Here is a 26,674-nt window from a genome sequence, read left to right as displayed (position 1 = left end):
TGAAGTAAAATTGGGATATGCACAATGCCTCCTGTCTTGGTAGGTAGATATCTATTAAAGCATGTCAATCTCATTATGCAATGATAATTCTTTTCGTTGGGCTATCCATTTTTCTTAAAATTTTAGGAACAGGTCATCCAAAATTATGTAAGAAGTTAATTAAGGGAAACATGTTCAACAAGCAGTTGGAAAATTGATTCTGGAAAAAGAAGGTTGTGGCCACTAACTGTAACCTGGAAACATAATGTTTAAATGTCTAACAGGTTATTAAGGAAAATGACCCAGAACACAAAAGATGGTATTTTAAGAAAGCTTCTAAGATCTTGTTTAGTACAAAAGTACTATTAGTAAGAGGAAAGTAATCTTTTGATAAAAAGGAAATACTATTAGGAAATGTAAAAGAAGCATATATTAGACAGGATAAGAAATCCTCTGATGAGAAATAAAGAAGAAAGGAAGAATAAACAAAAACATGAAAAATCAACGCAGAACCACATTGTAGTCCCTTTGCAATCAGTCAAAGAGATATTGCTAAAATATCCATGAGCCTTGGCCCACAGAAAAGCCAAAAGGTCATTCTTGAAGAGCCTAGCCTTTATCTCCGATGACAACAATTATAACCAAGCAAAAAGAACTCCTCCCTAAAGCACCTTGACCTCTTCTCTCCAATTCCCCTAATAAGAGGGGAAACGATAAAAACTCAAGAGCTGGAAAAGAGAACCACATAAAGCCAAGTATCAAATAAGATTAAAGTCTTGAGACCAAACCACAATGCAAGAAAGGGGCACAATGAGACTCTGCCTTCCAAAAACAAATGATACACAAGTTTGAAGAGACAGCATGATTGGGTCTATTCACAAGTTGAAGAGACAGCATGATTGGGTCTATACACAAGTTTGAAGAGATAGCATGACTGGGTCTACATGCTCGAAGCAGGCAATTTGTTTTGACTTTTTTCTGTAACAACAGTTCAGACAAAAATCTTTACTTTGGAATGAGCAGTCACCTACAAAAATACACTACTGAAAGCCCCATATTAGGACTGTCTATAAGACAAGCAGAGAAGGATATACTGGTGTAAAATTCAAAGACTCCAAATTCCAAAATTTAAAGAAACAATAAAAGCCAGAAAAGGGAAAGTTTTACAAAAAAGGATAGACAATGAATCCTCCTGCAGCATCCTCAAAAAGGAAAATAAGCAAACTCAATAAAAGATAGTCTTCCAATACCTTCATAAAATCGGTAATAAAGACTCCAAAAAGGACGGTGGCTATCCTTGGAACAAAGACAGGAATTGTGTGGAATTAATTTGAAGATCTAGACTAATAATAATAAGAGAAATACAAATCCTATTAGAAGATTATAAAAATTGAGCTTATATGGAATCCCACGTAGAACTGAAACAATATGTTCCAAATTCTACTAATAAAATGTCTGTAAACTTCAATATGTCTAGTTCTGCCATGTTGTATTAAATTTGGAAAATGTTTATAGTCAATTTATTGTCACAATATAGGCACACCAGACTATCCCACTTTATTTTCAGATCTTCTAAAATTCTCTTTAGCAAAATTGTTAACATACCCCTTGAACTAGTGCTAGGAATGCTAATTTTGCACTAGACCCTCTAACTACATTTTGTTTCTTACTCTTTCACAAAACCAAGTTAGTCCAAGGAAGGTATAGTAACCCGTGGTAAATCTTCTGTCACCACTGACCCTGCGTAGTCTACATCCCTATAAGTTTCTAGGAGTAATTTGTCATTCTTTCTAAACGTGGACCTTTCCCAAGTGACCTTTTTAATGCAGCACTTTATAGGTTGTTTGTATAGGTACTTTTTTAGAGTTGTGCATGAACTGACTTATAACACTTCCTACATATATAATGTTGGATCTTGTGTATAATAGGTATATTAGTTTCCCAAGTGACCCCTTCAGCTCACACCATCTCCTTTGGCCTATTCTAATTTCTGTTGAGCCAGATTTTCGGTGTTTTAGTGAAACAACCCCTCATCCTTGCGTTTTGCTTAAACCCAAAACGCTATTGATCTCCATCGTTTAATTTCCCCATTATCATACAATAGCAACTCTATTATTTGGAAAAAGAAAAAATATAAATATACTAGTCCCTCAACCAGTTTATCATACATCTCCTTATCTACTAGTGCATCTTTTTTTGTCATTCACACTATTTTTATCTCTAAAAAAAAGATTGGGATCTCTAATATAGCTGACTTACATACTAATTTGTTCACATTTCTTAACAGGTCATGAATGTATTTCTACTAGGAGATGAAAAGTCCTAATTTTGAGTAGGCAATTTCAATTTCCAGAAAGTACTTCAATTTACCTAACTCCTTCATTTTGAATTCTCCAACCATGCATTATTTAAGCATCAATCCTTTTTTTTCATCACTTTATGTTACAATAATGTTATTGACATGTATTATGAGGACTGTAACTCCCCTGTCTCAAGATTCTTGACAAATAGAGTTTGATCTCCCTGAGCTTACTTGTATCCCAAGCCTATCATTACCATTACAAATCTACCAAACCATACTCTACGTGAGTGCTTGAATTCATAAAGTGTCTTTTTTAATTTACAAACTTTATATAGTCTGTCAGGACATTAAGGGTAAAAAAAAGAGAAATAATAATAAAACAGGTAAATTAATCTTTTACAAGTATCAATTAGGGTTTGAGTTAGAGTTAATGTTTTAAATTTACTTCATAACAACTGCCGTTAAATTGATCCCACTCATGATAGTGGCTGCTTTAATTGCTTATAACCTATAAAATGCTCAATTTTTATGTTATAATTAATCAAGAAAAATAATATAATTATTTCTCATATTTCCCTCTCTGTTTTTCTTCTATTTCTCTCTTCTTTCTTTTTTTTTCTCAAAATCAGACAACTATGTCAAAAACTTCTAACAAAGTGGTATTAGAGCCGAAGAATCCAGAAGCGATCACCATAAAGGAGATCGACCTGAAACTCATCGCATTCATAGAAGAATCACGGCGGCAGTTCAGCATGATCTTGGATCTGCTCTGTGGCAAATCCACCGACTGAACCTAAGAAAGCTTGGCATGCCTGGCGGAGGCACTCCAGAAGATGCGAGGCCAACAGCTCAAGAGGACGCACCTGACGGTCAGTCGACCCCTCTTCCATGTGATGAAGAAGAAGAAAATATTCGGGGTTCAAATAAAAAAATAAACCTTAAAACCGGTTCAGTTATTGAATCGAACAAAACAACACATACCGAACCAGGTGCGTTAACTTATCTGATTCGAACCGGTCTAGCCAACATTTTGAAAGGGGGAGCCACCGAACCGATTCACTGGCTCCCCCTCTCTTTCCTTCTCAAGCAACAGCAGCCGAGAATGAACACCCTAGAGGTCTCTCCCTCATTCACCTTAGCCAACTAGCCGAAAAGAGCTACCTCCTGGAAGCTTTTCTCGAGTTCTGCTTTAATCTTAGTGATGTCAAGATGGGAACCTGCAGGTCTTTCATTCTCCAGATGGGTTCTGATTTGGAAAAGGTGTAGCAGAAGAAGGAGAAGCGAAAGAAGAAGAGGTAGAAGAAGAATGCGTTACTGCAGCAGCACGATTACAACACCCAGTAGTGGCTGCGTTGGTGGTGTGGAGGGGTCAATTCGTGAAAATTTTATTTTCATGGGTTGGAAGCAGTAGAAAGCTGCTTTAAAATATATATATCTATGTACCTATATATAATAAAAAAAAATGATTTTATGGAGTAGAAGTAAAAGAAACTGCTTTAAAAAAAAAAAAGATATATACATATATAATAATTAACATATATATATATATAAACTGCTTTAAAATATATATATATACATATGAAAAAGAAAAAAAATCTGCTTTAAAAAACATTGGATGGTTTGGTGTTTGATGATCCCTACCTTATTGACCGCAACTTTTGTATTTATTATTGAGTTCATTGCTGCTCCTCCAATAGATATTGATGGTATTCGTAAACCGATTTCTGGATCTCTACTTTATGGAAATAATATTATTTCTAGTGTCATTATTCCTACTTCTGCAGCTATAGGTTTGCACTTTTACCCGATTTGGGAAGCGGCATCCGTTGATGAATGGTTATACAATGGCGATCCTTATGAACTAATTGTTCTACACTTCTTACTTGGTGTAGCTTGTTACATGGATCGTGAGTGAAAACTTAGTTTCCGTCTGGGTATGCGTCCGTGGATTGCTGTTGCATATTCAGCTCCTGTTGCAGCTGCTACCGCTGTTTTCTTGATCTACCCAATCGGTCAAGGAAGTTTTTTTGATGGTATGCCTCTAGGAATCTCTGATACTTTCAACTTCATGATTGTATTCCAGGCTGAGCACAACATTCTTATGCACCCATTTCACATGTTAGGCGTAACTGGTGTTGAAGGAGAAAGTATTGTCAGGATATTAAAAGTAAAAAAAGAGAAAAATAATAAAATGAATAAATTAATCTTTTACAAGTATCAATTATGATTAGGATTAGAATTAATATTTTAAATTTACTTCACAGCAGCCGCCGCCGCGTTGATTTCGGCCATGATAGTGGCTGTTTAATTACTTATACCCTATAAAAAGTTCAATATTTATGTTATAATTAATCAAAGAAAAGAATAAAATTATTTTTCAAATTTCTCTCTCTGTTTCTCTTATATTTCTCGCTTCTCTCTCTCTTTCTTCCTCAAGATCAGATAGTCATGTCAAAGGCTTCTAACATGGTCCTACCCCTCTATCAAATCCTAGTAGGATTTCCATATAGATTTTTTCTTGCACTCCATCTAAGAATGCATTTTTTACAATGAATTATTGCAATCATCAATCAAATTGAGCAACTAAAGATTGTAAGATCTACACCGTGTTCATTCTAGCTACCAGTGTGAATGTCTCTTAAATCTATCCCATGAATTTGGGTATAGCATTTTGCCACTTGTCTTGTTTTACATCTCTTAATTGTTTCTGTTGTCTCATATTTTATTATGAACCTACTTGCAACCAAGATGCTTCTTCCCTTTGGACAAGTCCATCATTTCTCATGACTAGTTTTTCTTTAACATCTATATTTCAATATTCATGACATTTTCTCATTTTTCATAGAATAATGCTTTAGAGATGGTATTAAAGGTAAACTCGATATTCAAACTTGCAAAAAAATTATTGTGAGATTGTGAATATTTATCAAATGATACAAACTTTGAGATAGGATAAAGAAGAAACTTAATGCATGTATGGTTCTCTTATGAATTGTAATAAGTATATCATTATCAGAATGTGTAAGGTTTTCAAGTCTTACCTCAATCTCATAATTCTTTTCAGATTCTTAAACCTACTTTGGCTCAGAATTCATATTCTTCCTTCTTGTATACACCTGAGTGGATCTGAGGTCAGGTATAGTTTCGTGAGTGACTGGATTATCTGGTGGTTTTTGTGGGTTTTCTTATGGTAGTAGTTGAGTATGTGATAAGGGCAGTAGGGTAAAGAGCTTGGTATCTGTAGAAAATATAATAATTAGAAGAATAAATTATGATTAAAAATGGTTATTTACAACTGTTATGTGCTGTAAATGGAAGGAATCACCAACAAATTTGTTACAACAAATTTGTCCTTAAAAACAGAATTTTGTTAGGTTTCTCTCCAGAATTTGTTAGGTTGTTAGGGTAGCAGACTTGTATATATATATGTGTGGAAATCATTCATCGAAAGAATGAAGGATATTTTCTCTCAATTTTCTTCATGGTATCAGAGCCATACCTAATCCAAAAAAAAAAACTGATATCAAACCCTGCTGAGCCGTAATCAAAAATGGCCTCGGGTGAGCTTCCATCCTCTCCACCAGAAGTTTCTTCTGGTTCTTATCATCACACAGCAACAAATAAAGCTGTGAGTGAACTACCATCATCCTGTCTCATAGGACATAAACTCGATGGCAGCAACTTCCTTCAATGGTCGTCATCTGTCCGTCTCTTCATCCGCGGAAGGGAGCGTTATGGGCACCTCACTGGCGAGCTCATACCTCCTCCAGCGTCCGATGCAAATGCACAAACCTGGGAGATCGAAGACAGTATGGTCATGTCCTGTCTCATTACCTCAATGACTCCTAAAATCGGAGAGAATTTCCTTCTCTACAAAACTGCTCATGAAATCTGGAAGGCAGCACAAGAACTCTACTCCAGCAAGTAAAATACATCTGCAATATTCAAAATCGAGTCAACTCTTCATGACCTTCGACAAAGAGAACTCAGTGTCACCCAGTATTACAGTATTCTTAGTCGAAATTGGCAGCAGATGGACGCCTTCGAAGAGCGTCACTGGAACTGCCCCGAGAACGCAAAAAACTTCAAAGTCTTTGTGGAAGAAAAGCGAGTCTTTAAATTCCTGCTAGGGCTAAACAAAAATCTCGACGCGATTCGGGGACGTGTTCTGAGCACTAAACCCTTACCGAGTTTTCGAGAAGTTTTTTCTGAGGTTCGATGCGAGGAGAGTCGTCGGAAGATCATGATGGGAGAGAATGACCAACCTCACCAGACTGAAAATTCTTCAGCTCTCACAACCCGAGCGATTGACAGTCGAACGAAGAAGACAAGGCCCTGGTGCGACCACTGTCGGAAGCTAGGGCATACTCGGGAACGTTGCTGGAAGCTTCATAGCAAGCCAAGTGACTGGAAACCACCTTCGGGTGAGTGAAAAATGTCGAAAGCAGAGACCTTCAACAAGTTTCGAAGAAATCACGTGACGGCTGAGGAAGTAATTTTTGATGAGATGGGAAAAGACCCATTTACCCCTGAACAGTTGGAAGCCCTCCAACAAATCTTGTCCAAGAAATCTCACCCGGTCAGTGCCTCTGTGGCACACAAAGGTAATATTTATGGTTTATCTGCTCTTTTAGAAAAATGACAGGTGTGGATGGTAGACTCTGAAGCATCTGATCATATGAGTGGCGATTTCTCAATGTTCCAAAATTACAGAAGATGTGAAGAAAATATTTCAATCAGAATTACAGATGGTTCTCTCTCAAAAGTGATAGGAATGGACTCTGTCAATTTGTCTCCAAATTTGACTCTCTGTTCAGTTCTCCATGTTCCGAATTTAGATTGTAATTTGTTGTCTATCAGCAACTTATGTGAAGATTTGAAATGTGCTGCGAAATTTGTTTTTAATGTGTAATTTTCATGATTTGGACTCGGGGAGGACGATTGGCAGTGCTAGGATGAGCTCGAGATTATATTTGCTTCAAGTCAACACTTCTAAAAGACAAGCTCACAATGCAGTATGTAAAAACTCTGTTCCTATTTCCAAAAATAATGATCATGATATTATGTTGTGGCACTATAGAATAGGACATCCAAACTTAATGTACTTAAAAAGGATGTTTCCACTACTATTTAAAGGAAAAGATTCAGTTTCATTACAGTGTGAAGTTTGCCAATTTTCTAAACATACTCGAAGTTCATTCCATAGTCTACCATATAAACCATCTAAACCATTTGCATTAATTCACAGTGATGTTTGGGGCCCTTCCAGGGTTTTCAACGTTTTCGAAGCTAGGTGGTTTGTATTTTTTATTGATGACCATACAAGAATTACTTGGGTATTTCTCATAAAGGAAAAATCTGAAGTGGGATCCCTATTTAAAAAATTTCATACAATGATTCGAGCCCAATTTCATGCTACCATCCAAGTATTGAAATCCGACAATACTTGTGAATATTTTAAAAATACTCTTGAAAAATACTTTACTGAACATGGCATTATTCATATCAAACCTCCTGCGTTCATACTCCACAGCAAAACGGCATAGCCGAAAGAAAAAACAGACATATTCTTGAGGTTGCTAGATCTCTCATGTTCACTACACATGTACCAAAATATCTTTGGGGAGAGGCTATCCTTACAGCTACCTATTTGATTAATCGGATGCCCTCCCGTATTCTACAGTTTCAATCATCATACACTATTCTCTCAAAAATCTTTCCTGATTCTCACATCTTAAATACTTTGCCACTTAAAGTATTGGGTGCTTAGTATATGTCCACATTCATAAACATTTTCGTGAAAAATTAGACCCAAGAGCAATAAAGCGTATTTTTGTTGCGTACTCAGCAAATCAAAAATGATACAAATGTCTAGCTCCGAAAACCCGCCGATTTTATAATACCATGGACGTCACCTTTTTTGAGGATCAACCATTTTATCCCACCACTGTTATTCAGGGGGAGACATTCACTCAGGAATATCAGTTGTGGGATGTGTGTATACCACCTCTCTACCCACAAAATCCATCACCAGACAAACCTTCCTTGGAGATTGAACCCGAAACCTCACAAAAGAAATTAGAAACAAAACCTGTTATAGAAAGCACATTACCTGCAAGGAGTGAGTTACGTGTCTATACAAGAAGAAACAAAGGAAAAGCACCCGAATCATCCAAGCGCTACCATGAATTCCCCACTGATCAAGGTAACATAATCTCCGTACTAACTCTTGATTCTGTTGATTCTGATATTCCTATTGCTTTAAGGAATGGCACTCGAACATGCACCAAACATCCTATACAGGACTATGTTTCATTGGACAAATTATCCTCGGAACATCATGCTTTTGTGAGCAGGATAGACAGCAGTTCACCTGAACCCAGAACAATACATGAGACCTTGGAAATTCCATAATGGAAGTTAGCTGTCCTACATGAGATCAGGGCACATGAAAAGAATGAGACATGGAAACTAACTGATCTTCCTCCAGGAAAGCGTCAAGTAGGATGCAAATGGGTTTTTACTACCAAATATAATTCAGATGGGAGTGTGAACAGGCTTAAGGCCCGCCTGGTAGCCAAAGGCTATACACAATCATATGGTATAGATTATCAGGAGACCTTTGCACCAGTTGTCAAGCACAATACTATTCGAGTACTCCTCTCACTTGCATCTAACCTTGACTGACCACTGTATCAATTAGATGTAAAGAATGCATTCCTTAATGGTGATTTGGAAGAAGTGTATATGAATATACCACCAGAGTTCGAATTAACTGACAACTCTCAGAAAGTGTATAAATTGAAGAAATCACTTTATCGCCTAAAATAATCTCTAAGAGCATGGTTTGACAGATTCACAAGAGCTGTAAAACATAAAGAATATGAACAATGTCAATCCGACCATACATTACTCGTCAAACATTGCATATCAGGTAAAAAGGCTATTTTGATTGTATATGTTGATGATATCATTCTTACAGGAGATCACCTTGAGGAGATTCAAAAATTTAAAGAATTCTTATCCAAAAAATTTGAAATAAAAGATCTTGAAGCACTAAAGTACTTTTTCGGTATGGAAGTAGCTAGATCAAAAAAGGAGATCTCAGTTTCTCGACGAAAGTACATTTTAAATCTCCTAAAAGAGACTGTGATGCTAGGAAGCAAGCCTGCTGATACTCCTATGGACTCAGTCATCAAACTTGAATTCAAAATCAGTAATAAAATGGTTGAAAAAGGGAGATACCAAAGATTTATTGGGAAACTTATTTACTTGACTCACACAAAACCAGACATCAGTTTTGTAGTAAGTACAGTAAGTCAGTTCATGCATCAGCCAACAGAAGATCACATGAGTGCTGTGTATCGGATTCTGAGGTATCTCAAAAAAACTCCAGGACAAGGTTTATTCTTTCAAAAAACAGACAAAAGGGGTGTTGAAATTTACACAGATGCGGATTGAGCAGGTTCTACAAACGACAAGAGATCTACATCAGGATATTGTACCTATGTTTGGGGTAACCTGATTACCTGGAAAAGTAAGAAACAGTCTGTTGTGTCTCGCAGCAGTACAGAATCTGAATTTAGAGCGCTTGCTCATGATATTTGTGAAGGTGTATGGTTGAAGAGAATACTTGAAAAATTAAAAGTTCTCAACAATATGCCTATGAAATTATAGTGCGACAACCAATCAACAATTAGTATGACCAAAAATCCAGTACATCACGATAAAACTAAACATGTGGAGATTGATCGTCATTTCATTAGAGAAAAATTAGAAGATGGGACTATACTCTGATGCATATTTCAACCAATCAACAGATCACAGATATTCTAACTAAAGCTCTTCCTAAGAGAACCTTTGATGACACAATATCCAATCTAGATTTACTCAACATATACGTAAACTAGATTGAGGGGGAGTGTAGAAAATATAATAATTAGAAAAATAAATTAGGATTAAAAATGGTTATTTATAACTGTTATGTGCTGTAAATAGAGGAACCATTTATCCTCCATTTACAGCTGTTATGTGCTGTAAATGGAGAGAATCACCAACAAATTTGTTACAACAAATTTGTCCTTAGAAACAGAATTTTATTAGGTTTCTCTCCAGAATTTGTTAGGTTATTAGGGTAGTAGAGTTGTATATATATGTGTGGAAATCATTCATCAAAAGAATGAAGGATATTTTCTCTCAATTTTCTTCAGTATCCTTATCTTTCAATATAAACTTCTATTAAAGATAAGATTAAGAAAAATATAAATCTTGTTTAACAAAGATGATACCATTAGACATATAAAATTTTTGCATAGCCGGATAATAACACTTATACCCCTTTTAAGAATAGAAGTATCCAACAAACACATATTTTAAGGCTTTGAGATCAAAGTGAGGTTGGCACGGCTTTCCCAATCATTTGCATGTCGTGAGTGCTTCCAAACCGCTGGTTTGCCATGGATTTTCCAGCAATTTTCTCTTACATGGCCAGGTTTGCGACAATGGTCACACCAAGGTCTCCCATTTCTTTTTCGGTTGTCATTGTTGCTATTGTATTGATGGCCACGAGCAGCAAGAGCAGACCCTTCCAGTGTTGTGGTTGAGGTTTGGGATCCCATCATCAATTTATTCCTACTTTCCTCACATCGAACTTCAGAGAATACTTCTCGAGGGCTTGGAAGAGGCTTGATTCCCATCACTCTTCCTCTAACTTTGTCTAGATCTTTGTTGAGGCCAAGTAAAAATTTGAATGTACATTTTTGCTCAACAATTCTTCGGTATGACGTTGTGTCTTCAAAGCACTTCCAATTGTAAACTTCAAACATGCCGAGTTGTTGTCAGAGACAGGCGAGTTTGTTGAAATATTGGGTCATCGTGAGAGCTCCTTGGCGTAAGTCGTGCAAATTAGCTTCAATCTCGAATAGCTCTACAGTATTTTCAGTACTTGAATAGGTCTCTCTTACAGCATCTCATATTTACTTACGGGAGAGTCTAAAAGATCTTGCAAATAATTTTTTTGGATCTCTTGATTAGATAGGATAAGATCTTGCACCAAAAGATGGTATTGATAACTTAAATGAGAAGCCAAGACCTATTTCAAGGTTTGAGTTCTAACTCGTCTTTGTCTAGATTGTATTAATCAAGATGTTTCTTCATTTGCTTCAAGATACTCTCTCTCTCCGTCTAAACTCTCTCTGATATCCTTCTACCTACTCTCCATCTCCCTCTTTTCTCACTTCTTTTCTCTTCTAATTTGTTCAAAAGACGAATATCCTTCTTTGTCATTTTCCCTAATCCAGGGGTCGGCCAGATTAGGGATCGGCCACTCTTGCCGAACTAAACCCCCCGACTCGTAATGTCATCAGATCATATCAAATGTTTTGTTCTTATCAACCAGAAATCGTTTGATGTTGTCTACAAAGTTAAAAAGCTTGATATTTTAAGAATTTGTGAGAATGGGAGAGGCACTTGTAGCTAAATCTCCTTGAACAAAAAGGAAGTTAAATGGTTAGTGGATGCCCTTAGCGATTTTTATTAGCTTCCAGGGGGAGCGACGTGGTGTAAGAAACTATTGGGTGAGAACTGTCACCTCTACATTGCTCTATGCCAAAATAGAAGGGTGGTGTCTTACTTTTGTCTGAGATGAACAGGAATCTGTCAAGCGTATTTTCATATCGGAGAATTTTCAAGTTGGAGGGTAGTCGCGCATGATAAAATCTATTTTTGAACTTGTGGAGGTGCTGTTGGTGAACCCATTTGAAAAAGCTAAATTTATTCGAGCAATATTCATTCATGTCGATTGCAATGTTATGGGCGACCTCTCCTCAAGTTCATTGTTCTTCAACTGCCCACGGTACAACTATGGCGTCCGTATCAGTTTGAGACAGTTGGAGAGAAGTCTCTCACAAAGGCGCTGAAAACGGGCTGTATGTCCCCAATCCAAGTGGAGAAAAAGAGACCTGACCCGGTCGGTTCAAATTTCAAAATTCAAAATGGAGATCACTTTCTTGTACCAAGCGGGGAAAACCTCGGATCCATTCCACCTAAGCCCACTCAGAAAAAGCCTAAGTTCACTCTAGTAGAGAAGGGTAAATGGGTTGATCATGTTGGGACTAGTAAGGAAGCCTGGAAGATCCTTGGAGCTAAAATGCAAAGCCCAAAGTTTAAAACAAGAAGCCCAAAATTTAAATGGAAACCTAGAGGAGTCTGTCCGATCCAAGACAAGTCTAAAATCATTGAGTTGAGTTCTGCGCCTTCAAAGTCGGGGTCTTGCTCCATCACCTTCAGAGCCGTGCCCTAAGCAAGGTGCAATTAAAGGCATAGTCGTACTTTGCTCTGGAAATAGGTATGTTGATACAACCTCTCACTATGAAAAATCTCTTGATATGGAGTTTTTAGACAAAGCTACTATGCTGTTCTCTGAGCCCAACCAAGTCATCATGTTGGTGTCTCACTCCATCGAGACCGAACACCAGTCTACCAATGAGAAGTCTGTTTCTCTTCCCTCGTCGGTCTCTAAAGAAATGGTTCTGGTTAATTAGCCTCCGAATGTGCCTGTTGAGTGGAGTGAGGCTCAGGTCTACTAAGATTGGGTGCTTCAGAACATAAAATGAATTAGCCAAATGTTTAGCGTTACTTATGAAGGCTTCAAAAATAGAGTTATATCATTATTTGCTGAGTTGGAAAAAAGAAATGGGAAAATAAAAGCGGCAAGTCCATAATTGAAAAGGGGAGAGAAAAAACAGCAAGATGCGAGGATAAGGGAACTGAGACGGCTTCAATGTTCAATCAACTATGATAGCAAGGAAAGAAATGCAGCAGAAGATACATTAGCAGATACATCAATGTCTAAATGATAGAGAAAACCATCTTTTGGAGCATAAGAGGTCTCAATGATCCGAGCAAAAGAAACATTGTTAAAAGTTGTCTGTCTAGATGGATAACAACAATTGTGTGCTTCCAAAAAACCAAAATTCAAGAGATTAATGAGAACATCATAAAGAGTCTGTGGAAGTCGAGTTCAATTGGGTGGTTCGCAAGTCCAGCTAGGGTTAATGCTAGAAGCATTCTGGTTATGTGGAATAAAGACTTTATGGATTGTAAGGATCAGCTCTCGGGTGAAGCAACTATCTCTTGTCTTTTTACTAGCTTGTAAAAGTGTGTTGACCAGTTCTTCACAGGTGTTTATTGCAGAAGTAACAATGTTGAAAGAGCAATGTTTTGTGGTGAAATTTCTGATTGTTTGCATAAATGGGGCAATAGGGGGGTGATTGGTGGAGACTTCAACACCTCTTAGAAGATGGGAGAGAAGCGGCAACAATTACTCTGTCTCCGAAGCCCAAGACTTCCAAACATTTATTAATAATCATGACTTGATAGTTCTTCCTCTGAAAGGTGGAAACTAAACATGGAGCAATAACAAAGACACTCCCTCCTACCCAAGTATTGATAGATTTCTAGTCAATCAAGATCATCTCCTGAACACACCGGGTCTCACTCAAAAAGTACTCATTAGACCTCTCTCTAATCACTTTCCTATTTGCTTTGATCCTGGGGATACTAATGGGGTCCTTCACCTTTTAAAATTGACAACAAATGATTCAAATCTGAAAGTTTCAAATCCATAGTTGAATCTGTACGGAAAAACACTGTTTGTAAAGGGACACCTAGTTACTGCCTTGCCTTCAAACTCAAAATTCTGAAAGAGAAAATAAAAATATGGGCAAGAGATGTGGAAAAAGCTTAGGAAAATAACAACGAACTTATGAACAAGCTAGATATTTTGAAAAAGGCAGAATATGTTTCGGGTCTGTCTCTTACTGAGAGAGAGAGAGAAAACAATCTTAAAATGGAATTAGCCAACAAACTCAATGTAGAAGCCATCTCTTGGAAACAAAAGGCCAAGCAGAAGTGGCTCAAAGATAATGACAAAAATACCAAACATTTTCATTGTTTTGCCAACTACCATAGAAGTGTTAATTATGTAGAACTCATTATTGGAGATACATTAATTGAAGGCAACACAAAAATGAGAGATGAGACATGCACTTATTTCCATAATATATTCACTAAAGAGTGCTCCTGGAGACCGAAACTGAGTAATCTCAGTTTTAACAATTTAGATAATGTTGTTGCCTCACAACTGAAAACATAATTTACAAAATCCGATATTTACGATTGCCTCAAAAACTGTGATTGTGATAAAAGGTGAGGCCCTGATGGTTTCAATATGAAATTTTTTTAAGTGTTTTGGAGTGTTGTTAAGGATGATATCTTGGTATTTTTCAAAAAATTTCATCAGAATCCTTTGTTTGTCAAATCAATTAATCCACCTTTATGGTTTTGATTCCAAAAAAGAAAAATGCATCCAACATTAAGGATTTTTGCCCTATTAGTTTGGTTGGTTGTATCTACAAGCTTCTCTCCAAAGTGTTGGCAAATAGATTGCCTAAAATCATCGGCTCGATCATTAAGGAAAATTAGCAAGCTTTTGTTTATGGGCGTCAAAATATTGATGTTATCCTTATGGCAAATGAAGTAGTTGATTATGTTGTTAAAAATAAAAAAAGAGGCATCTTATGTAAATTAGACATGAAGAAAGTTTTTGACCTTTTATCTCTTGGGATTTTATTAATCATATGCTTGAGAATCTTGGATTTGGATTCAAATGGAGATGTTAGATCAAGAAATGTATTACTACCACATGTTTTGTTGTGATGATCAATGGTGACCCGTCTAAATTCTTTAAGGCTTACAGGGGATTAAGGAAAGGTGATCCCCTCTTTCCCTAATTATTTATTATTGCCATGAAAGCACTCAACAAACTTGTATTGCAAGCTAGAGTCTCAGGACTATTGAGAGGTATTTTTTGGGAAAAAATGGTCATCAACTTAAATTTTCTCACTTATTCTTTGTGAATGACACTCTCTTCTTCTGTCATCCTGATGTCAAGAATATTCTTCATCTTGGATGCATTTTACTTTGCTTCCAAGCGATATCTAATCTCAAAATCAACATGGAAAAATCTGAATTGATTATGCTTGGGGAGAATTCAGATGGTCTTCTTACTAAAGCACTTTCCTGCAAACCTGCCCAACTTCCCTTAAAATATTTGGGTGTACATCTCGGTGCCAGACATAAAGATAGCAGGAGTTGGGAGCTGGTCATCGATATGTTCCAACATAAACTGGTGTATTGGAAAAGTAAATATTTGTCCAAAGGTGGGAGACTAACTCTAATCAAAAGCACCCTCTCCAATCTTCCTATCTACTATCTTTTGGCGCTCACTATACCTAAAAATGTTGCTAAACAACTTGAAGTCATTCAATGTTTTTTTTTTTAGGGAGATGATGATTCGTATATAAAGATTCACCTGGTTAACTAGGATCAGCTGACGAAAGCAAAGAAAGATGGCAGGTTAGGCATTAAATCCATTATTGGCTTCAACAAAGCCTTACATGGCAAGTGGATTTGGAGGTTTTAGAATAAAAATGGTTTAGTTGTAATGTATATGACTTTGCTGGTATGGAGAAAAGCACATTTGATCTCAGCCTATGGAAGAGTATCTGGAAATCTAGTAAACTGATTCTGAAAAATTCCAAATGGATAGTTGGAAATGTGACAAAATCTTATTTTTGCAAGATATTTGGTGCAGTCAAATGAGTCTGCAAAACCAATTTCTTCACATTTATGCTATTGCTAGAAATAAAGATATCCTCTTCAAAAATGTTTATGGAGTCAGTTCTTCTCTGTTTTGGAATGTGGCTGTCACTAGGAATTTGAAAGATTAGGACGTAGAAGAATATGAAAACCTTCTCCGACTTCTAGCTACTGTCCAAATGGGTACTGAAACTGATAAGTTAAACTGGAATTTATGCAAGAATGGCTCTTTTTTTGTTAAATCTCCCTACGAAAATTTGATGGACAGCAATCACTCTATCTCTGTTTTTCCTTACAAAATCATCTGGAATATTTCCGTTCATCCCAGAATTTCTGCCTTTGCTTGGGAAACTACTATGGATTCTATTCTCACATTAGACAACCTTATGAAGAGAGATTTTGTGTTAGCAAACTGGAGGGCATTGTGCAAGCAAAATATAGAGTCTTGCAACCATCTTCTCCTTTTGTGCCTAACTTCTTATGAACTATGGACAATGATTTACAAGCTGCTTGGTGTCTCCTGGGTTATGGCTGGATCTGTCAAAGGCAAGTTGTTAGCTTGGGAAGACCTCAAAACATATAATGGGTGGCATACGGTTATTCCTTTAATTATAATTTGGATTATATGGAAAGAAAGAAATTGTAGAATTTTTAAGGACAAAGAAACAAATTTTGCCAATATTAAAGATAGGTGTTTGGCTCCATCATTCTTGGTCATAACCCTAACTCTTTTGATGATTTAGATTTCATTGTAAATATACTTACCGATCTGTAAATACTTAACTTTTGTACATGGGCTCGCCCCTTCGACGTTCTTTTTAATACTATTACTCACTTTTATCTCAAAAAATATTTTCTTTGCAGTCTCATAAAAGATAAAATTTTCTCCTATGTCATTATTCATCGAATTAATGAGCCAAGACATCACCATGTGATTTTCTGTCTTCCAGCTTCTGAATTTGGGATCATCCTTCTATGGAATCGTGACTTCACATGTGAGCTAGTCATCCTTGCCTCTTCTGCAAATATATATCATCACTTATTGTGACCATTGAAGATAGTTGCGCCCATTGAGTTTTGGCTAGTAATAAGAAGGGAAGTGGTTTTTGTTTCTCCATGATTGCCTCCTGTTTGCGATGGTTCTGGGTTGAAAATCACTTTGGATGAAGAGCCTTCTCTTTCTAAAGCCCTATCATATTTTGTTATGCGAGAATTAGGTTTTCAGAGTCTGCTCTAATACCATGAAGATTTTTGGAGAGAATACTTTTTATTCTCATAATAATTTGTGATACATATATAGGGAATGGCTGCTAATTTAGAAACCATAAAACTAGGCCCAACACTAACTAACGGAGAAAAATCCTCCACTAAATATAAAAAGAAAAATAAAAGGGAAGATCTGGTATATATATTACCAGAATCTCTTTTTTACATCATACCATATATAGAAAATTAAAATCCCTATAATCTCTAACTAATTATGGGCGAGAATTCCACAGTCTCTTTAGATTTTTCTTATTTCCATAACAAAAACTAACTAAAATTTGTAAATAAATCTAAAATTTCTTAATTTAAAGCTTTGTTACCATGTGAAAAATGGTTGAATATATATTTTATTGAATATCGCAATCTTATATATATATAAGTTTTCAAAATTAAAAAGAACAAATCATTAATTATATAGAATATATTTTACCTCAATGTCTTCTACTTAATTATGTACTCTCTTTAACAAAATAGAAACGTAAAATAAATTCACTAAAAATTATCAATTCCAAGCTTGTATAAGTTATTTATTAACTAAATAACTTAAATCATAAAAGTATTATTTCCTAATTGGCAAAATAAAAGAAAAAAAATCTTTTGAAAAAGGTATTATAATTAGCCTTCTTACTTAGGCTTTGAGAGTTCTGCATCACAAAACCTACAACCCAATGAAAATAGCCCATCTCCATAATATTATTTGATCTTGCTCTTGCTAGACCACCCAGAGAAAGAAATTAAGAGTTCAAAGGGAAGAGAGACAAACCAAACTACCAACTAAGTTCAGAAAAATGTCAAAAAGCTTAGGCAAGAGGCTCCGAGCAAAATCAAACTAGAAACTCCCAAAGAAATTATATGAAGGACAAAGATAGACCAAAAGAATCATCATTCAATAATTTTTTTATAACAGAAAATATAAAAAATCATATGTTTATAAGCTACATACAAATATATAGGCTACCTACTAAACGCTTCTCTAGCTTCTGGATGTATGAAGGTAATATAGATGACCGAAGTATTATTATTGTATCCTTATGCAAGCCTGCAAATCATAGTTAAGTCATCACCTTATAAATAAATAAATAATTGACAAAAAGCATATTCATTATCATGTGAAGAAGCTCAAAAAACCTCGTATAGCACTCTCATCACCAAAAATTATATCATTGATTTGATCTGCATGAGAAATTAAGATAACCAAGGCTGCAACATCTGCAAGTGGAAAGATGCAAGAGAGCATTAGACAGCCAATCCTGTATTTCGTTTTAAACAAGCTAATAGTGGACCAAAATCATCTTATATAAAAGTTAGCAAGGCTTGACACAAAAGAAACACCAAACATAAAATCATTGTGTACAAAGAATCGTTGTGCATAAAATTATACTTCTTTACTCTCATTTAAGCTTTTAGGATAATCGATTGCCTTAATTATTTCACATGGTATTAGAATAAGAGACATGAGTTTTAAACCATTAGAATCCAGTCCCCTATTGTTATTTACACATTTATTTTCAACAATTGGCATTTGTGCAAAGCCTGTTAGTTTTACATTTGGCTTTCAGCCGTTTGTATCCGCGTACTAAACTTGAAATGCCACTTGCAAAGAGAATGCATGTGGAGGATATGAATATAAATTGGTCATTGGAATATAAATTGGCCTACATTCTATTACTTTAATCTTTTAGAAGAACCAGCTAACAATTTAATTATTTCATAATGTCCTCACAAAATTTACTCTAGGTAATGTACACTTACATTTCAGTCGCATGGTATCTCATCACTATAAATTGTTGATGCATATCTTAATACCAGAAAATCTTAATTATGTTCGGTCTTGGAAGACAGTTATTTTTTTTTCTCTCTCTCTCACCTTTTCTTCCTTTCAACACGAGACTCTAGTAACTGCGAAGGGGGGGGGGGGGGGAGGGGTCAGGGTGGCAAACCAACAAAGCCTTCTTCCAAATCAAGGAAGTTTTTGGTGGTGGAAAGAAAATAGTCCAACATTGCCTTTGAGAAAGAATTGTGTGGTACTTTGAGGATTACAAAAAATGGTTTTTGAAATTGTTTTTCAATGTATCTATCTGATACAAATAGATAGCTTCTCGATGCTCACTACTAATTTTTCTGGTTGAGACGACAGAAGACGTGGAGAAGAAAACTCCGTAAGAGGATTTGGATTTGTTGCTCACATATGGAAGGAACAAATGAATGAGATCATTTGAGCTGTTCAAGTAGAACAAAGATGGAAAGAGGATGATGCTTCTTATGGAGGGAACTGAAGTAGATGGCTGGTGGAGGGTGTTCCATGTAAATGTATGGCTTCAACACGTCAAAGGGAAAGGAGGAGATACTCATGAAATCAGAATGCTCGAAGAAGGCTAAGGTAAAAGAAAATTCGACCATAAAGGAGGGAGAAGGAAAAAGAGTAGGTTTTCCTCTCAGGTTGATGCCCAGTGTGCAATAAAGGATTATTGGTGACTATATTGGATTGTGGTAAAAACCGAACCGTCAGTTTAAACCTTTAAGGACAGATAGCTGTTGGCCAACTAATTTTACCCAACTCTAATGTCTAAGCCCACAATAAATAAGCCCGTGTTTTCTTGCCATGAGAAAGGTAAATGGATTAGAAAATTTAAGTGCATTTCCACCAAGAGACCAAATTTGCAAGCTGCCAAAAGTGTCAATACTTTGGATATAAATTCTGGAAAGAAGTCTCTCCTCTGTCACCATCTTCTTCTTCGTGTCCAATGAGCCTTCTCTTTATTACAAAGCAAGGGAGTCAATTGTGTTGGGGGAATCAATTGAGGAGGACAAATTGACTCTGTTCAGTTAGAGCTAGCCTCGAAAATATACCTTCCCTTGCTATCAGACCCTGTTTCTTTTTTGGACTCGAAGTAATGCATGTAGATTATTGGGTTTTGGTTTTTATTGAACCTACTACTCTGATTTTGGTGGAAATGCAGTCAGGAAAACATTCTAGTACTCGTAATTGGATAGTTGGTGGGATTAAGCCAATGGTCTCTCAACGACTTCCATGGTTTTGGAATCCCAATGAGTTGTAATAGCGATAATAGAATTAGCAAACTCCTTAGTGGTTAATTTGAAGGTCTTGAGAGGTAAGTCCTCATGCTTCTTTCTAGGTTGGAACAGAGGATTTAATTAGCGGGAGTACTAAAAGGCATGGGCGAACTCTAGAAGAAAGAGGAAAGTAGGAAGAAAAACTAGAGAATTGAAAAGGTTGGAGTGCTCTATTAATTATGAAAGAAGAGTCAAGAAGGATGCTGATACCAAAGAGCAAGGAGATATTATTGCCATCAGTGATAATGATTAGCAAGGTGATTTCCTAGAATGTGGAGAGGTACCAATGATACAAGTAAGAGGGCAAAGATTACAAGGATTTTGAAAAAAAATAGCAGGGGAACCAGTCTGTTTGTAGGAAACAAAACCAGAAGTTACGAGTGTGGGGAGCGAAATATGTGAAATGGTTTAACCTTCCAACTACTACTTTTACGAGTGGTATTCTCATCGTGCAGTTGTCTCCTTGATTTATTCTCATCAATACTAGATTACCTTATTTTTGCGAGTCTAACCAATTTCGTTTGGCAAATATAACCATTTGTGCATTTGACATGTTATACCAATTAAAGTATTTTTAGGTTGAGTTAAATCAATTAAGGAAGAAATTGGGATCTCTTCTTCCATCAGAAAGCTTCAGTTACCTTATTGGTAATATCTCCAGCATTATCTTCAACAAATTTCCTATTAGGAGCAGTGGCATGTGCAACTTGCAAATTTTCAATTGGCAAACTGCCTGTGCAATGTGCAAGTGTCCCAGTTCTCCTGAGATTGCATCAATCGCGTTTTGCAATGCTTCGAGTTTAGTATTAGTAGCTAACTCGTATTCATCTTGCTTAACATTTAATTTAATGTTAGTTAAGATTATTTAGATTTCTCATCAGACCAATCCATTTGAGGTGACCGATCAAGGGGGCCAATCTTGCCAAACTAGGAGCTCAGGGAAGTCAAATAGATAGAGCAAGCCCTACTCATGGCTAATACGCATATGGCTCACTCACCAGCTTCCAATCACCAAATGGCAACGAGCTTCTACCAGTCGAGTACACTGGACGTAGGGGTTATAGATCGAGTGGCGCTATTTGGATGGTAGGGTTGTGAATTCAGTTGAAGGATTCTTTTAATTTTGGTACCAACTAATGTACAACAAATTGGGTTAATTTGCCTACTTAGGGAATTTGAGAATAAAAAACTAATATCACACCTTAAGGTTCTTAGATATTACACCTAAGATTTAATTGAATCACACAATTAAGAACTAAGAATTCTCAAAGCATGTTATTGAATAATCGAATGATGATCTCAAGGAGAACATGAAGGTATTTATAGAGTGTTAAGTAAGTTTTTCTTAAATAGGATTAAACTAAGAAATTCTAAAATTAATAAAATTAGAAATACTACTACTAATAAGATAGGAAATACTAATACTAATAAAATTAGAAATATTGCTACTAAAAAAAAAAATAGGAAACATGATATAAACCTGGAAAACATAAAAATAACCTAAATAATATAATTCTTAAATAGTAAATTTACTATTATGCCTATGCGCCCTCATGGTATGCCCATAATGAGTTTCAACAAGTATTGCTTGCTAAATGGCAATATAGGTTCCTCAGCTCCTCTAATACTCTCTGGAGAAAGTAGTTTGTTGCAAAATTCAGCTAAGACGAGGAAGAAAAACAAGGTGCTTTGGCTATAGACCATGGATGTACATTAATAGGGGGAAGGATGCTTTTATGAATGGCATTAAAATTAGTGTAAAGAATGGCTGCAGAATCAGGTTCTGGTTCGACCAATGCATGGACAGACCATTGAAAGATGTCTTCCATTAAAGTTCCTCCATTGCATGGCATAAAGAAGCTAGGATCAGCAATTGTATAGAGGAGACTGGTGATTGTTCTTCTTTGAATATCGTTCTTATCTGAAACTTCAATGATCGAGAGATCAGAGATTGGATTAGCCTAATGACATGGCTTGATGGAGCAAAATAAGCAGCCTCCAGTTGATGACATACATGTCTGTGAATTTGATAAAAGGGTAAGTTTTCCGTGAAATCCTACTACCTATATACTTTCTCAAACTAGATCTTGGACTGTTTCTTGTTCAAACAGGTGTGAAGACTAAAGATTCCCTTCTTATTGCTTTCTTTACACGGGAAGCTGTGTGGAGGAGGATCCTAACCATAGACAACCTCACTAGAAGAAGTTTTGCTGTGGTTCAGTGCTGCTTTTTATGCTTGAATGGGTGGAACCCTCGAGCCATCTTCTCCTTTTTTGTCGTGAGAGAAGAAGACTCTGGGAGTCGGTTCACAGTCTTCTTAACCTCTAATTATAGACTCATTAGGATATCAAGAAAGAAATTTGGGCTGCAGTGGTATTAAGGCGATGAAGTTCATAAAGGAGATCATTTTGCTTATTCCTTTGACCATTTACTTAGTTATCTGGAAGGAAATAAACAAAAGAGATTTTGAGGCTGCTTCTTCTTCTGTTGAGACTAGGACCATAGTCTAGGATCTTTAATGGTGTTGGTTTTGTAGACTTCTTGTGTTCCTTCTCTCCAGAGCATTCTAAATATTCTTTTTTGTACTTGGGTTGCATCCTCTTGATGCATCTTCTTCATGTTTGATTTTATTTTTTTCTCAAAAATAAATTGTCAACAAAAACATGGACAAACGAGTCTCAATTCTTTTTTATTGGATAAAGGAACTCTATAGAATACAAAGAGAATGTACAATGGAGAAGAGGATAAAGTATCCTTCATCCCTAGAGAAACAAAAAAGACAAAAAGTAATATGAAAAACCTGAGGACAAATCAGATATCCAATCCTTATGCAAAGTAGATAAACCATCCCTTAAAAATTAACTAATAAAAAAATGAGGGCTTGGCCCAGGATGAAGCAAAGAGAACAATCCCGTTGAAAACGTCTGGTTGGAAGAAAATGATGCTCGAAAATAACATTAACTAACTATTGCAAGGAATAACTAAATGAGTGAAAACATTATGTTACCCTTTGCTGCCTCCAAAGGAGTAGCACATCCATTTCCCCCTAGCTTCAAAAACTCATCTACCAATTCAGTGCTTATCTGCAGGTGAAAGAATTCAGGGAAAAAATTAATTTGAGAATTTCAAAGGTATAACTTTTGGGTCCACAAAATAATTTTTACATTGTTAAACTAAGCAATAGGCATGCTGCCAGAAAATTCACTGCTGGGAGTAACGATAAAGGGAGAAACAATTACAAAACTGTGCTACCTTGAGTCCTGACAGGCATAAAATCCCCTCTTGGTGCCTTGCAATTAATATAGCGTCACACCCATCACCCAAAAGAAAATTATTCGCAGATGGTCAATGCCATTTTTTTCTATTTTTTACTTTCTCATAAGAGAAAAAATATCATTAGAGAGAAAGCTAGTAGAAATCGAATGAAAGGATAAGGTCCCCTCCAACAAAACATAAACAGTAAAAGAAACAAGAAAAAGGCATCGAAACAAAATTGCAGCCCGATCATGCTGCAAACGGATAGAGACACTTCCAGGGAAATAAATGTGAACCTTAGCCAAAAGAGAAGCAAAAAAACAAACACAATTATATTTTAAAGAACATGTGAAGGCTGCAACTGTTAACTTGAGATTCTGGCAAGGATGGCTTAGTGCACCAACAACAGACCCATAACCAAGAAAAAGAACTGGGAAAAGCAAACAAACAAAAAGAGCCCCCTTTATGCAACACCTTATGCTCCTTAATCCTCCAAAAACAATGCAAAGATGAAGATTAGAGCTACCATGGTTAGTGTGACAAACCTAAAATTGTCAAAATGTGGATATGTCATCTTTTAAAATGTGGGGAGTGATTGTTTTTATTTCCTTCATTTTGTCTTTGAGGGCTGTACTATAGTACTAAATCTCAACAATGGCATAAACATATTTCAGTTAGACAACACTGCCCTTCCTGCAATTTTAGCTCATGTAAGCAATACAACCATTTTCTGTAAATTCTTATTATAGTTTCTTTGCTCCTTCAAATATCTGCCCAATTCTCCTTCCAAATAGAAAAACTATTTGTTCTTTTCTTTTTTCTTTTTCATTTCATTTTTTGGGGTTGTTTCCTTCTAATGCATAGTTACACAACAACAGTAAATACTCTTGTAACACCACCCATCCCGTGCCAGTACAACTCCAACTATTACAAAAGTAATAATAATGATAACCGTAATTAAACAAGACAAGAGGGAAGGAGCTGATCCTGTCTGATCTTTGGGACATAAAAATATTTCTGACCCAGTCAAATTTTGGCTTCATAACAATAGGTTGGAGGGCGAACCAACGGACTAGCTTTGACTTTGGAGCTTTGAGATTCAAAGACAACAACATCTAAGTGCCTAATGTGTCTACTTAGTGATGATTTCTCTAACTGCTGGGGTAAGTTCCACCTTGATCAGAATAGGATAATTAAACCATAAAGGATGAAAAACATTTTTATTGAAGATAATTATATAGAAAACTAATTAAATTGTAAAGAACATGGATGATTGCTGTTTCTTCTTACTTCTTTTTCTATCCAAAAAAAAGTTCCAGTTTCTTCTTTCATATGCTTAGCTTTTTGGATATATATTAGTAACATGACAACGCTTAGCCAAAAAAAAAACAAAAAGCAAAGAGTAAGAGAAAAGAGTTCCAAGTATTACAAAGAATCGGACAATAAGAGGAAAGAATATTTCATGATATTCTTCTACAAGTGAATCATAGTTTCCCAAACGGACGAAATTTTTTCCCGGAAAAGTTATTCTCCCGAGAAATTTCCAATCCCCTATTCCATTTTCTATCCTTGATGATCCTGCGTTTTCTAAGCAACCGAACAGGTATACTACCTATCACATATAGTCAACAACAGCAAAAAAAACATGACAGAAATGTCACCTCGAAGGCCTGGACTCTATAGCCAGAGCGTAAAAGCGAAGCCGCCAAGTCCAAGCTCAACTCGTCCAACCCCACGAAACCAACAACAGAATCACTCCGAGTTGCCATTACAGAGATTGCAAACCTCGTTTTCCGCCTGCAATTCTTATAATAAGCTCCCAAGTAAGCTAGTAAGCCTGTCTGTGTCGTAACCACGTTTATACACAGCGATGTCTATAGTCTCTGTTATACTGGAATGGAGAACTTCCTTTTGATTTAAAATAAAAATTAAAAAAAAATAATAATATAATTAAATAATTATAAAAGGTAAAAATAATCGGATCGGATCTGTTTTTTTTTCAGATTTAGAAAAAATAAATGAATAAAAACTGTTTTTCAACAAACTGCACGTGCAAATACCAAATATGCACGTGATTTAAAATAGTCTGTTATGCCACATGCTGACTCAGAATTCATTTTCATGTAAAAATATTTCATAAATTTTAATAATCACTTTAAAATTCAATTAAATTATTAATATTTAAATATTCTATGAAAATTAAATTTTCGTATAAATAAACTTAGTCTTGAAATAAAATTAGGGAAAAATAAAAAAAAAATTGTGGGGTAAGAGGATATGAGTGACGCGCCAGAGTTGATTTTAAGAGCTACAGGTCAGACTTGTTGACTTAAAAAAAATTGAGTACTCGTACGGGAACGTGTTATTTGTGATAGAATCATTCAAATGGTTGTGAGCTGGGATTCCATCAGATAAGCAAGCAATCACGCTATTATTGGTTATCAGGATAATGCTATTGTGTGTGTATGTATATATATATATATATAAACATTACCCAATACTATCACATGTTAATTTTTTGAAATAAAATTAATATAATAATGTATATTTTAATGTAGACTTTTATTTTTAATTAAGCACAAAGAATCTGGTTATATAATTTAATTAATTAATTACTGTTACTCATACATCATAATTTAAATATATATAATAATTATTTATAAATTTTTTATTACAATAATAGATAAAATATAATTGAAGTAAAAAAATAAATGAATTCCAACTAATAACTCGTCTAAATTTAAATAAAATCTGATTTAAAACCGTAACGAATTTAACAAATCGAAGTGAATTTGATAAGTCCGTGATTCTTATGACATCTCTAACTTTGGTAGATTTTAATTAGCATGTATAGGGTTTTGTTAAATATCTTATTGCAATATAGTCGCATATGTTTAACATATATTTGTTAAAATTATAGTTTAGTTTAAATTTAAAGCTAATTAAAAACATATTTAACTTTAAAGTTACAAATAAAAAATAACTAATTAAATAGATTGCTCACTTATCGGCTTTGTTCGAGTGATCAAGTGAAATGTCCTGAGATATATAGCGAATATGTGTAAAAAAAACTATACTATTAATAGGCATAAGGAATGTATGTATAAATTTCATAATTGTCGTCCTTTATTGTCTTGC

The 26,674-nt window shown here is 35.6% G+C and overlaps 1 protein-coding gene across 2 annotated transcripts in view; it reads right to left on the bottom strand.

Annotated features, from left to right (window-relative positions):
* The window catches only part of LOC110823263 (ketose-bisphosphate aldolase class-II family protein), a 52,860-nt gene extending 27,421 nt beyond the window's left edge, over positions 1 to 25,439 (bottom strand). The window contains exons 1-4 of one of the 2 annotated variants that reach the window (XM_088211625.1): positions 25,198 to 25,439; positions 23,289 to 23,364; positions 18,335 to 18,415; positions 18,165 to 18,245 (exon numbers count right to left, since the gene is read on the bottom strand). In XM_088211625.1, the coding sequence (XP_088067751.1) occupies positions 18,165 to 18,245; positions 18,335 to 18,415; positions 23,289 to 23,364; positions 25,198 to 25,305 (346 nt within the window). In that variant the 5' untranslated portion in view covers positions 25,306 to 25,439. Of the gene's footprint in view, positions 1 to 16,868; positions 17,193 to 18,164; positions 18,246 to 18,334; positions 18,416 to 23,288; positions 23,365 to 25,197 lie in introns of those variants that run through there. The other variant, XM_088211626.1, reaches the window with a different exon arrangement.
* Between the last annotated feature and the right edge of the window lie 1,235 nt (positions 25,440 to 26,674).

This window comes from Carica papaya, chromosome 9 (assembly GCF_054855325.1).
Source record: "Carica papaya isolate Zhongbai chromosome 9, ASM5485532v1, whole genome shotgun sequence".
NCBI classification, from domain to species: Eukaryota; Viridiplantae; Streptophyta; class Magnoliopsida; order Brassicales; family Caricaceae; genus Carica; species Carica papaya.
Note: the sequence above shows the minus strand (reverse complement) of the source record. Positions and strands in the feature narration are given on the sequence as shown.